The 12,035-nt window shown below is 40.9% G+C and overlaps 1 protein-coding gene across 2 annotated transcripts; it reads left to right on the forward strand.

The window, feature by feature from the left end:
- Positions 1-1,693: 1,693 nt before the first annotated feature.
- Positions 1,694-11,832, forward strand: ido1 (indoleamine 2,3-dioxygenase 1). 2 transcript variants are annotated; one of them, XM_088995439.1, is made up of 10 exons: positions 1,694-2,083; positions 3,422-3,513; positions 3,597-3,716; positions 6,384-6,502; positions 6,607-6,621; positions 6,699-6,798; positions 8,708-8,825; positions 8,953-9,004; positions 10,580-10,728; positions 10,797-11,832. In XM_088995439.1, exons 2-10 carry the CDS (start codon positions 3,448-3,450, stop codon positions 11,207-11,209), a joined length of 1,152 nt encoding a protein of 383 aa, XP_088851565.1. In that variant the 5' UTR covers positions 1,694-2,083; positions 3,422-3,447; the 3' UTR covers positions 11,210-11,832. The 2 variants fall into 2 exon arrangements, with proteins under 2 accessions (XP_088851565.1, XP_088851564.1); XM_088995438.1 differs by having other exon boundaries at positions 1,695-2,083; positions 3,418-3,513.
- Positions 11,833-12,035: the final 203 nt, after the last annotated feature.

Genomic DNA, 12,035 nt, shown 5'->3' on the forward strand with positions numbered 1-12,035 from the left:
ATAGTTGTAAAATAGAAAACAATGTACTTTTTGGACTGCATAATTTGTTTTAATATTACTGTTGCAATGTTGAGCCTGTGCCACCAGGTGACGCTAACATTCTAGTTATCGTCAAACCGCAGCTGTGTTCCATTTATGTCCGGTAAGCAAATGCCTGAAAAACTGCCTTCACGTGGCCAGGACCAAGTTCAAAGTATATCAATCGATTATTTGATAGCTGTAGACTCTATATTATAGAGTCTATAGCTATCATGTAATCGGGAACCTATGGCTCGCGAGCCATATATGGCTCTTTTGATGATTGCAGATAAAACTATATACATATTCTCACTTTTTCACTGTTCATTTCCGGTTTGGGCGGCAGTTGGCGGAAAACGCAATTTTGATTGGATGATTCTGACCTATGGCCGTTGATGTCGTAACAGGAAAATGCCCCCTTTTAAATAAGCCTGACGAGTAAAAAAAAAACTGTTGAGAGAAAAAAGTTCTGCCGTGATTTTAATTTGCAATGAAACAATAATAATAATAAATAATAAATAATAATAAAAAACATTTCATCTGTAAGCGTCTGAATGAAACAGGTGACTATCAGTGGCACTTTGACAAGCCCCATGCTAACATTAGCATCAATATACTTCTGAGATAACATCAAGCAAGCGTGCAAGCTAATGAGCAGTGTGCAGGCTAGCTAGCACTAGCTTTCATTCCGATCGTTTGGCTGGATATTTTTACCAATCTAACAAAACCAGATTAACTGACGTATATACGAAAATGAATTATGATTTTGTCGCTGGAAGGGGAGCTCGGTTGTAAACTGGGGATCCCCGTGTCCCGTATTTTGGTATTTTCACACACGAAATCAAAAAAGTTAATGTTGAGGAAGAAGGATTTGGGAAATAATGGCGTAAGAAGAAATACCTCACATGTCGTACTTGTACACATAAATCATACAGAACATAAAAATGGCAGAAGTTTGGCAGAAGTGAAAGCATGATGATTCAGTACAAATTGGCACAGCGATTGCGGTGCGATGTGGCGCTCTCTGTCATTGCCTGCGTAAAAAAAAAATCACTCCGCCTTCACCCGTTAACTCATTCACTGCCATTCACAAATTTATTCGGGAATTGAAAATATGACATAGAGCGCCATTCCTGAATTTGTTCGGGTTTGTTTTTTTCATGCTTGGGTGCCGATAAAGCACTGGCAATGGCCTCTGGCAATGTTTGTTCTTTTTCCACATTTCCCTTATTTACATGTTAGCTTTATGTTACATGTTAGCTGCTTTGTTCCAGCTTCAGCTGTTGTTAAAGCGCTAGATACAGACGCTCCCCTACTTACAAACATTCAAGTTACGAACAACGGTACATTTCAAGCTCATATAACTCCAGACCCATATAATTTAGGAATTAACTCTTTTTTTCAAATGAAAGAAGAGACTCTAAGGCTTAGACTCTCCTCTTTTATCATATAATTTAGGAATTACTTTTTTTCTGATAAAAGAAGAGAGTCTAAGCCTTAGAGTCTCTTCTTTCATTTGAAAAAAAAAGAGTTAATTCCTAAATTATATGGGGCTGGAGTTGTATGATCTTGAAATGAGGGCAGCTGTCCAAAATACAAGGCAATCCATACATATTGGTTTATATAGCGGTTTAAAAACAGAGGATGCTGGAACAAAGCGCTAATATGGAGGCCATGGCCAGTGCTTTATCGGCACCCAAGCATGAATAAAAAAAAATGACAAAAACCCTGGCACTGGAGTGAACACATTTTTTCGCACGTATCTGGCAGTGAATGAGTTAAGTATTCACAAAACAAAGCACTGATTTTCCACTCTTGATGTGTCATTGTGCAACTTGAGGGTCTCTTTTCCATTTGCCGTTTCGTAAATATTGACATTGGGGGTTTGACGTTGACGTGAACTCTGTGCTAGAGTCCATCAAGTCTTGTGAAGCATCCCGAGTGCTGCAGAACTTTTTGCCGTCTTGGCTTGTCAATGGCTTCTTGCAAAGACTCCACAGCTCCTTTCTCTTTGGATGTGTACCATTTTTCTGAAGACATGGGCTTCGTTTTACCAGAGCCTCTGGTAGGTTTAAAAGCCTAGGGTGTGTGTGTGTGTGTGTGTCCCCTTCCCTTCGCTTTGACTTGCTGGATCGTGTAAACGTAGCCATTAAGTAGTTACGGGTTTGGAACTAAATGTTGTTTGGTAGATATAAAATGATATCCAAGTGAAAAAAGGCATTTTGTATAAATTGAGATGAAAAATTGCTTACATAGCATGTAATGAATGTGCCTTTCCAGCAGCTCATGTATTTCGTTTTTCTACTTTCATTCCTTTCATCACTTTGCTGCTGTGAAATGTAAATTTCTCCACTGTGAGACTAATAAAGGCATATCCAATCCAATCCAAAAATGCTGTTGATAGTTGTTTATAACTGCTATCCCATGATTGACCAGCAGATGGCTGTCTTTTATTATTCTTGACATTACGTTGAGTTGTAGTCACTTCCAGTACAGGTTTTACGCTTCGTTACATAAAGGACAACGGTCACCATTTTTTTGTTTCCTAACTGACATCAGAAAATCGTTTCATAGCATCTAAAATACCTAAAACGCGCAGGCTGATATTTTTAGTCAAATGCAAAACACCAATTAAAAATGACTTAAAGTGTCCCTAAATTACTTCAAAATGACCCTGGAAATTGCTAGTTTCTGATGGTCCCGCCCCCTTGTTCGTGACGTCACGCCAGGACGTCTTCGCCTCGCTCTAGAATCAAAAGAATGGCTTCAGATTCGGAAAAGATGCTTTCTTGTTACTCATCCAGTGATGAATATGATTCAAATAGCTCTGAAAAGGAACACATAAATGTTTGCAATTGATTAAAGAAGTCCTTTCCGTCTCGTTTTGAGGCGTCTGGACACCAATGTATCACCCAGAAAATGCACAAGATGGCGCCCAAGCTCCGTTGGAAATGGGCTGATTTGTCTGCTGGGAATTTGTGTCAACTAGAATCAAATAGTAGTCTTGGTGCAACACACAACGATTCAACATTGCGTTATTTATGTGTTTTCCTTCTAATTTCGCCATCAACACGGATCAACACGAAGTTTTCAGATCAAACAAAGTACCCAAAATGCATTGTGTGTTGCTTTCTCGGTCTGGGGCGTTCCAAACGTGACGTCACGTGTGGATCGTCATCAACTGGAAAACAAGACTTCCTGAATATTTAGCGCGAGTCTTAAAACGTAAAATATAACTATATGCGGTGGAATCTTTGTAAAATACGCTCAGTAGAAGTCATTTCAAATGATTTTAACTGCACTGTCGTCAAAAGTGAGGTTAAAATCTTAGCTAAACTGTCATCAAAAGTTCTTCCCTGTTATAACAAAGTTCTTTTATTTTGACATCCATGTCCAAAGCAAGAACTTCCACCTTACTACGAACCATGGATGGACATTGCCCAGCGAGTCCCAGAACTCGTTCAAGCACATGAGTTGCGTTCGCATATTAAGAAGGTGCGTCAATGGACTCCAATGTATCGATAAAGCCACTTGATCGGGTTTATGGAGTCGTGGCTCACATTTAAGTATCTGTGCAGATGCCACAACTGAGCATCCAGTACCTGCAGAGACATAGGGAGCTTCGACTAGCCCACCTAGCCCTCGGTGTCATGACCATGGGATATGTTTGGCAGGAAGGCGAGAGTGACATTGTCAAGGTATCTCCTCTCTCTCTAGTTCTTGTTCACTCTGATGACTTTTAGAACCGTGAACCGCTCCAACAGGATCAACTGTACATTTGCCTGTTTGTTTGTCCGTTTGTCTGTTTGTCCATTTGTCTATTTGTTTATTTGTTCATTTGTTCATTTATTCATTATTTTTATCTGTCTATTTATCTATGTATTTATTTCTTTGTATTTACTTATTTATTGATTCATTTTTTTCATTTATTTATTTCTTTATTAATCTATGAAATTATTCATCTGTGTGTTTATTTATTTATTTATTTATTTATTTGTGTATGTATGTATGTATGTATGTATGTATGTATGTATGTATGTATGTATGTATGTATGTATGTATGTAGGTAGGCATGCATGCATTTATTGATTGATTGATTTATATATATATTTATTCATGTACTGTGCATTTGTCCGTTTGTCCATTTATTTATTTATTTATTTATTTATTTGTGTATGTATGTATGTATGTATGTATGTATGTATGTATGTATGTATGTATGTATGTGTCTATGTGTGTATGTATGTATGTATGTATGTATGTAGGTAGGCATGCATGCATTTATTGATTGATTGATTGATTTATATATATATATATTTATTCATGTACTGTGCATTTGTCCGTTTGTCCATTTATTTATTTATTTATTTATTTATTTATTTATTTATAATTTACTTATTTATTTATTACTTTATTAATGTATGTACATATTAATTTGTGTATTTATTTATTTATTTATTTATTTATTCGTGTATTTATTTGTGTATTTATTTATATATATATATTGATTTACTTATACTGTAAATTTATTTAAGTAAGATTTATTCATTCATTCATTCATTCATTCATTCATTCAATTATTTATTAATTAATTAATTAATTATGCATTTGTTTATTTATTTATTTATTTATTTATTTTATGTGGTCTTTTTTTTCTGATGAAAGAAGAGAGTCTAAGGTTTCTAACGCTGTATTGAATGTTTATGTAATCCTAAAACTCAATATTGTGTGGGTCCGGGAATTCGAGTGACAATGACAAAAACCCTGGCGCTGGAGTGGACGCGTTTTTGCATGTGTCTGGCAGTGAATGAGTTAAGGTCAGGAACCTATATAAATCCCACCATCACACACAGTTGCCAAAAAGCAATTACTTTGCGAATGTTTTTTTTCCACGCAATTGGAAATGATTCAGCGAGCCAGACAGTACCCGTCTGTATAAATGGCATCATCACAATCCGGCCAGCCAAAGGTAACCGTGTAAATATTCAGCGTTCCGAGGTATTACGAGAGACGTAACAAAGGCTGGAAGCAGCTTGTGTGTAAGGAATTCCAGAAAGGCGGGACGGAGGTGTCAAGTTTGGCAACCGAGACCCATTTAAACGATTGGCGCTTACGCACCAGAAAGACACCGGTGCCAACGTCATCCCGTATTGAATTATCTGAAGGCGGGAGGCCATGTCACGGTGTGAAATCAGTCAATCTCACATTTCATTAGGTTCTAGGTGTTAAAAAAAAATCGGCCGAGAAACGTATGGGTGGATCTGTTCCAGATCAGATGTGAAAATCCAAACGAGGCTAGCATCGTACGGCTACAAGAAGGCTAACGCATATTCTCTATGAGTTTCAATGCGAGGCTTCTTCATTGTCACGCAAATGGTGGAACTTGCAGCCGTTCCTGCTTTGAGGGTGAAGATGTCGTCAGTGTTTGCGTTTTAAACGTAAATTTAGAATATATGGGCCAAAGTACTGGGATGTTTATATATTGTAATGCCATGAGAGGCTAGCTCTCAGCGGGACAGGACAAGGAGCGCAATGGGCGACAGGTTTGAATACAAACAAGGGTTTTACTAAAGGGTTTCAGGGGGAATTCACAAGTAACAAAGGCAAGAATAGTGTCTCTTCCAATATTTAAATCATAATAAAGTCTCTTCTGAGGTCAAACTGAAGACTGAGTTTCTAGGCCTCACCCCTCTTGATGTCCTCCTCATGTAGCCTAGCCACCTTTAGCAAGGTCCGAATCCAGTGTCCTGTCGTATGGTCCCAACTGGCAATGAGTTCCACGCAGCAATCAGTTTCTCCACAAAGCACAGCAACAGAGGTTGTCTCCCCCGGGCTCACACTCAGAGGCTCTCCGCCTTAAAAGCCTTGCCTGCCAATCAAGCCGTGATCAGCCACAGGTGTGGTGTTTGAATTGCTGCCTTCCACCAGATGAGGCCAAAACTCTCTCTGGGTGAAGCCATCTTAGGGGGATGTATTTGCCCTCCAGGACACAGCCTCTCGTGATCTCACAATATACATATACACATTATACATATACACAGATATACACCGATGTATACAGTATATATACACACATAAACTAGGGTGCGGAAAATCATACAGGACCCTCCGCACCCTGCCCACCACCTTTTCCAGCTACTCCCCTCAGGCAGGCGGTACCGATCCATGTGCACCAAATCCAGCAGACATTTAAACAGCTTCTACCCCCAAGCCATTAACTCTTTGAACAGTAGCCCAAATGGAATTGTATAGTGGCGCTTTGCAATTTTTTGATGATGATACTAGTGCAGCGTGTTCGACCGGAAACAAATTCCTTGCGTGTTCTACATACTTGGCAATAAAGATTATTCTGATTTTGATTCAAGGTGCTGCCACGCACTCTGGCCGTTCCATACTGGGAGCTGTCCCAACGTTTAGGACTTCCTCCAATTCTCACCCATGCCGACGCCGTGCTAGCGAACTGGCGCAAGAAGGATCCAGAGGGGTGAAGACAAATAACTTGCCAGCACGTCTTTGTTACATCTTTTCAAAACGCTCATCTACCAATATTCCTTCATTCCTATTCTTTTTTTGCATTTTCCATTACAGGCCGTTCGATATCGAGTGAGTACATTTTTCTTTAAATCCTCACATGAGCTACAATGGCAAAGTCAAGCGAAACTTTGATTTACTTGATGCAGGAACTTGGAACTGCTACTCAGCATTCCCGGCGGTGAAAATGTGCGAGGCTTCTTCATTGTCACGCTAATGGTGGAACTCGCAGCCGTTCCTGCTCTGAGGGTGAGGATGTCGTCAGTGTTTGTGTTTTAAACTTACATTTCGAATATATGGGCCAAAGTAGTGGGATGTTTATACAGTAAAGTCTATTTATATCGATATCGGTTATATCGATAGTACTGCTTATTACGATACTATTTCTATGAATGCAAGGAGAAAATTTACATGCCGCAGGATCGCATATATCGATAGTCCGGTTATATCGATATAACGAGACTTTACTGTGTATACATATACACAGATATACACAGATATAAACAGTATATACACACACACCATATTCTGCAAAGGAGTATAAGGCGGACCCCCGATGGATGGTGTATTTATAAACTTTTTCCATATATAAGGCGCACCGGAGTATAAGGCGCACCCTGAATGAATGGTCTATTTTCAAACTTTTTCCATATATAAGGCACACCGGAGTATAAGGGGCATTTTCAATGAATGTTGTATTCTCAAACTTTTTTCCAGATATAGGCGCATCGGAGTATAAGTCACACCCCCAATGAATGGTGTATTTTCAAACCTTTTCCATGTACAGTAAAGTCTCGTTATATCGATATTCAAGGGAGTCCGAAAAAGTATCGATATAACCGGGACGATCGATATATTCGACCCTGTTTGCATGTAATTTTCTCCGCGCGTGCATAGAAATAGTATCGATATAACCGGGACTATCGATATATCCGATATCGATATAACGAGACTTTACTGTATAAGGCGCACCCCCAATGAATGGTGTATTTCTAATCTTTTTCCATATATAAGGCGCACCGGAGTATAAGGCGCACCCCCAATGAATGGTTTATTTTCAAACCTTTTCCATATATAAGGTGCACCGGAGTATAAGGGACACTCTCAATGAATGGTGTATTTTCAAACCTTTTCCATATATAAGGCACACCGGAGTAGAAGGTGCACCCCCAATGAATGGTGTATTTCTAAACTTTTTACATATATTTACATATAAAAGGTGCACCGAAGTATAAGGCACACCCCCAATAAATAGTCTATTTTCAAACTTTTTTCATATATAAGGCACACCGGACTATAAGGCACAGCCCCAATGAATGGTGTATTTTCAAACTTTTTACATATATAAGGCGCACCGCAGTATAAAGCGCACTCCCGATAAATGATCTATTTTCAAACTTGTTTTCATATATAAGGCACACCGGAATATAAGGCGCACCTCAATGGTTGGTCTATTTTTAAACTGTTTTCATGTATAACGTGAACTGAAGTATAAGGTGCACCCCAAATGAATGGTGTATTTCCATACTTTTTTCATATATAAGGCGCACCGGACTATAAGGCGCCCCTTCAATGAATGAAAACAGTTTTCCAAATACAGTAAAGTCTCGTTATATCGATATCGGATATATCGATAGTCCCGGTTATATCGATATTTTTTCGGACTCCCTTGAATATCGATATAACGAGACTTTACTGTATAATATCTTAACGTTTTTCCAAATATAAGGCACATCACATTATAAGGCGCTACAGTAGAGGCTGAGGTTACGCATGACTTCTACAAATGGAGTCGGTGACTGCTGACAGTAGTTTCGAGACCTGTTCAATATGACTTCACATATAAGGCGCACCGGTGTATAAGGCGCAGGGTCATCTTTGAAAGAAAACGAAGGCTTTTGGGTGCGCCTTATACACCGGAAAATACGATAGCTTCCATTTTACCGGGATGACAGATTTTGGATTTCTGAGAGACATTTTTCATATGAGCCCAAATATGTATCTTTTGTGATTGAGTTCTATTACGCAATCGGAAACATATAAGTTACTACAACAGGATGATCAAATTCAATACTCGGGTCTATATGATGTAGCAAAAGCATCGCTTCAAATCCAAGAGGCAAGACGATTCTGATGTGGTATTGTGACTATGTTTCAGAGCATTTCGAAAGTGGTCAACGGCGTCCGATGTGGTGATACAGACGCTGTGGCCAAAGCCTTGACAGACATCAGCCAATCGATTGAGAAAATGGTGGATTCTCTCAAATTAATACACGGTAGTTTTTATATCGATATCTATATCATTATCTATATCTATATCTATATCTATATAAGTCGAACGTATCGTCACTTTCTTCCCGACGTGTTCGATTAATTGCCCTGAACTGTGTTTATCTCACATAGTGCACGTGGATCCGTTAGTCTTCTACGGCACCATGAGGATCTTCCTATCTGGGTATTTCAATGTTTTCACTGCAGTGCATATAAAAAGTTAACACACCCTGATCCAAATGCCAGGTTTTTGTGGTTGAATCAATTTTGCCAAATCATTTTAACTCAATTCTTAAAAGAAATTGTAAGACAGTAAGTCAAATTGATCTCTTGTCTTCTTCGATCTTCGAAATCGATCATTTGTCCTGTTTTATTTTCGTCAATATTTTCAGCCATTCATCCATCCATCAATCCGTCCATCTGTTTTATTTTTGTCAATAATTTCTACAATATTTTCATCCATCCATCGACCCATTTATCCATCCGTCAATCCATCCATCCATCGCTCTGTTTGTCCATCCATCCGTAAATCCATCCATCCGTCTGTCCGTATGCTCATCCATCCATCCATCCATCCATCAATCCGTCCATCTGTTTTATTTTTGTCAATAATTTCTACAATATTTTCATCCATCCATCCGCCCATTTATCCATCTGTCAATCCATCCATCCATCGCTCTGTTTGTCCATCCATCCATCGATCCATCCATCCGTTTGTCCGTCCGTCTGCCCATCCATCCACCCATCCATCCATCCATCCATCCATACGTCCAGGCATCTGTCCATCCATCCATCACTCTGTTCATCCATCCATCCGTCAATCCATCCATCCGGCCATCCATCCATCTGTCCATCCATCCATCCATACGTCCAGGCATCTGTCCATCCATCCATCCATCCATCGCTCTGTTTGTCCATCCATCCATCAATCCATCTATCCGTCTGTCCACCCATCCATCCATCCATCCATCCATCCATCCATCCATCCATCCATCCATCCATCCATCCATCCATCCATCGCTCTGTTTGTCCATCCATCCATCCATCAATCCATCTATCCGTCTGTCCACCCATCCATCCATCCATCCATCCATCCATCCATCCATCCATCCATCCATCCATCCATACGTCCAGGCATCTGTCCATCCATCCATCACTCTGTTCATCCATCCATCCGTCAATCCATCCATCCGGCCATCCATCCATCTGTCCATCCATCCATCCATACGTCCAGGCATCTGTCCATCCATCCATCCCTCTATTGCCCTGTTCGTCCATCCATCCATCAATCCATCCATCCGTCTGTCTGGCCATCGATCCATCCATCCGTCCATTCGTCCGTTAACCCATCCGTCCGTCCACCAATCTATCCATCCATCCATTTTCTGCCGCTTATCCAGTGTCGGGTCGCAGGGGCAGTAGCTTCAGTAGGAAAGCCTGGACTTCCCTCTCCCCAGCCACTTCTTACAGCTCTTGCTGGCAGATCCCGAGGCATTCCCAGGCCAGTTGGGTGACATAGTCTCCCCCTTGTCCTGGGTCGTCCCCGGGGTCTTCTGCCAGAGGAGCATGCCTGGAACACCTCCTAAGATGCCCGAGCGACTTCATCTGACTCCCTCTCTACGTGGAGAAGCGGCTTGACTCCCCTTCTGGAGGACTGAGCATCTCGTCAATATTTTGATACCACAAAAACCTCGCATTTGAACAGGGTGCGATTGTCGTCGTTTTTAATTCCTTGTTTTTGCGACACGCTTCCCTATAGATGGAAAGGCAACCCATGCATGCCATCCGGTCTGGTTTACGAAGGCGTCCGGACGGAACCGATGGAGTATTCCGGAGGGAGTGCTGCACAGAGCAGCTTGTTACACTGTTTCGATGAACTTCTGGGAGTTAAACATGAGCCCAAAAGCGGTAAGAGAAGAGCCTCCTTGACCTGATTTTAGGCCTTCTTTGTGTATAATGACACTTTAATCACGCAGGTGCCTTCCTCACATCCATGAGGAACTACATGTTACCCGCTCACCGACAACTCATTCGCGACATCTCCTCGCAACCCTCCCTGAGGACATTCGTGCAGCGACAAGCTAGCGAGCCGCTAACCGAAGCCTTTCAGGAATGCATTAGCCGCTTATTAGCTTTGCGCAGCTATCACATCACCGTGGTCACTCGCTTCATCACCATCCCCGTCGCTAAAGCCCGACAGCGAAGGGAAAGCGAAGCGAACGTGAGCGGCAAAGCCCCCGTCGCCCTCCAGGAACGCGGTACCGGCGGGACCGACATCATGAGCTTCTTAAAGACGGTGCGGAATCAAACGAGAGACACTCTGCTCCCCGAAGCAAGCAAAGCGATGAAGCACAACAGCGGTGTTAGCGACGCACTAAAGCACAAGTGATTACTCAGCCCGTGATTTTATATGTGATAGAGAATAAGAAGTTATCATATTTCAAAGTGTCATGCTGTTATATGCTTCGTCAACATGTGTGACTCGAATACACAATTGAAGCACAGACAGCCTGGGGCCAATCAGGTCAACAGACACAGCAAGTTAAACTGTCATCTTCATCTAGGAGATCCGACCTTGGACAGAATTAAGGACTTGTGAAATTCCTTTATCACAGAAGCAATTTACGACTTAAAACACCTTCGCAGGAAGAGCTCATTAGCCAGGATACAAATGTATCAGTTCATGGAAGAGACAATGTTTTATTGCTTACAGCTGTTGGGGATCAGAACGTTCCAGGGGCGTGGTATTCTAATCAAGAAAACTATGTTTTACTAATGTATCATTTAAATTCGCATATACACTCAATAAATAGTTTGGCAGAGGGCTGCAGAATTCAGCCATCTGTCATGGATGGCTGCGTCTCCTGCCGGCAGTAAAGACAATCTTTCTGGGTCTGAGCCTTCGTCCACAGTGTCCGATCGTACATCTCTGACAATATGTCATTTAAAAGATGACTTTTGGACAACGTACTTGCTCAGGCGTTTGGCACACTGGACATTTTTGTTTTGCCTGTACACAAGCCGCGTAGGCATAAAGGGTACGCATATTTTTCGGCCAAATCACAATTCAAAACATGGCAGCCACGCACATTTTGATTCACCCACTGAAACTCCTCCTTTCATTTCAACTTAGATCCCCAAATGACTTTTTTATTATGTATAATAATAATAATAATAATAATTATTATTATTATTATTATTATTATTATTATTGT

This window comes from Hippocampus bargibanti, linkage group LG04 (assembly GCF_051943395.1).
Source record: "Hippocampus bargibanti isolate YZ-2025 linkage group LG04, ASM5194339v1, whole genome shotgun sequence".
In the NCBI taxonomy this organism is placed as follows: domain Eukaryota; kingdom Metazoa; phylum Chordata; class Actinopteri; order Syngnathiformes; family Syngnathidae; genus Hippocampus; species Hippocampus bargibanti.

Excerpts from the sequence above, each read along its gene's own strand:
- ido1 (XM_088995438.1), top strand. The coding sequence starts at position 1,994 with ATGGCTTCTTGCAAAGACTCCACAGCTCCTTTCTCTTTGGATGTGTAC. Across the intron at positions 3,717-6,383 it reads GCGAGAGTGACATTGTCAAG|GTGCTGCCACGCACTCTGGC; the intron begins GTATCTCCTCTC and ends TTTTGATTCAAG. Across the intron at positions 8,826-8,952 it reads TTCTCTCAAATTAATACACG|TGCACGTGGATCCGTTAGTC; the intron begins GTAGTTTTTATA and ends TATCTCACATAG.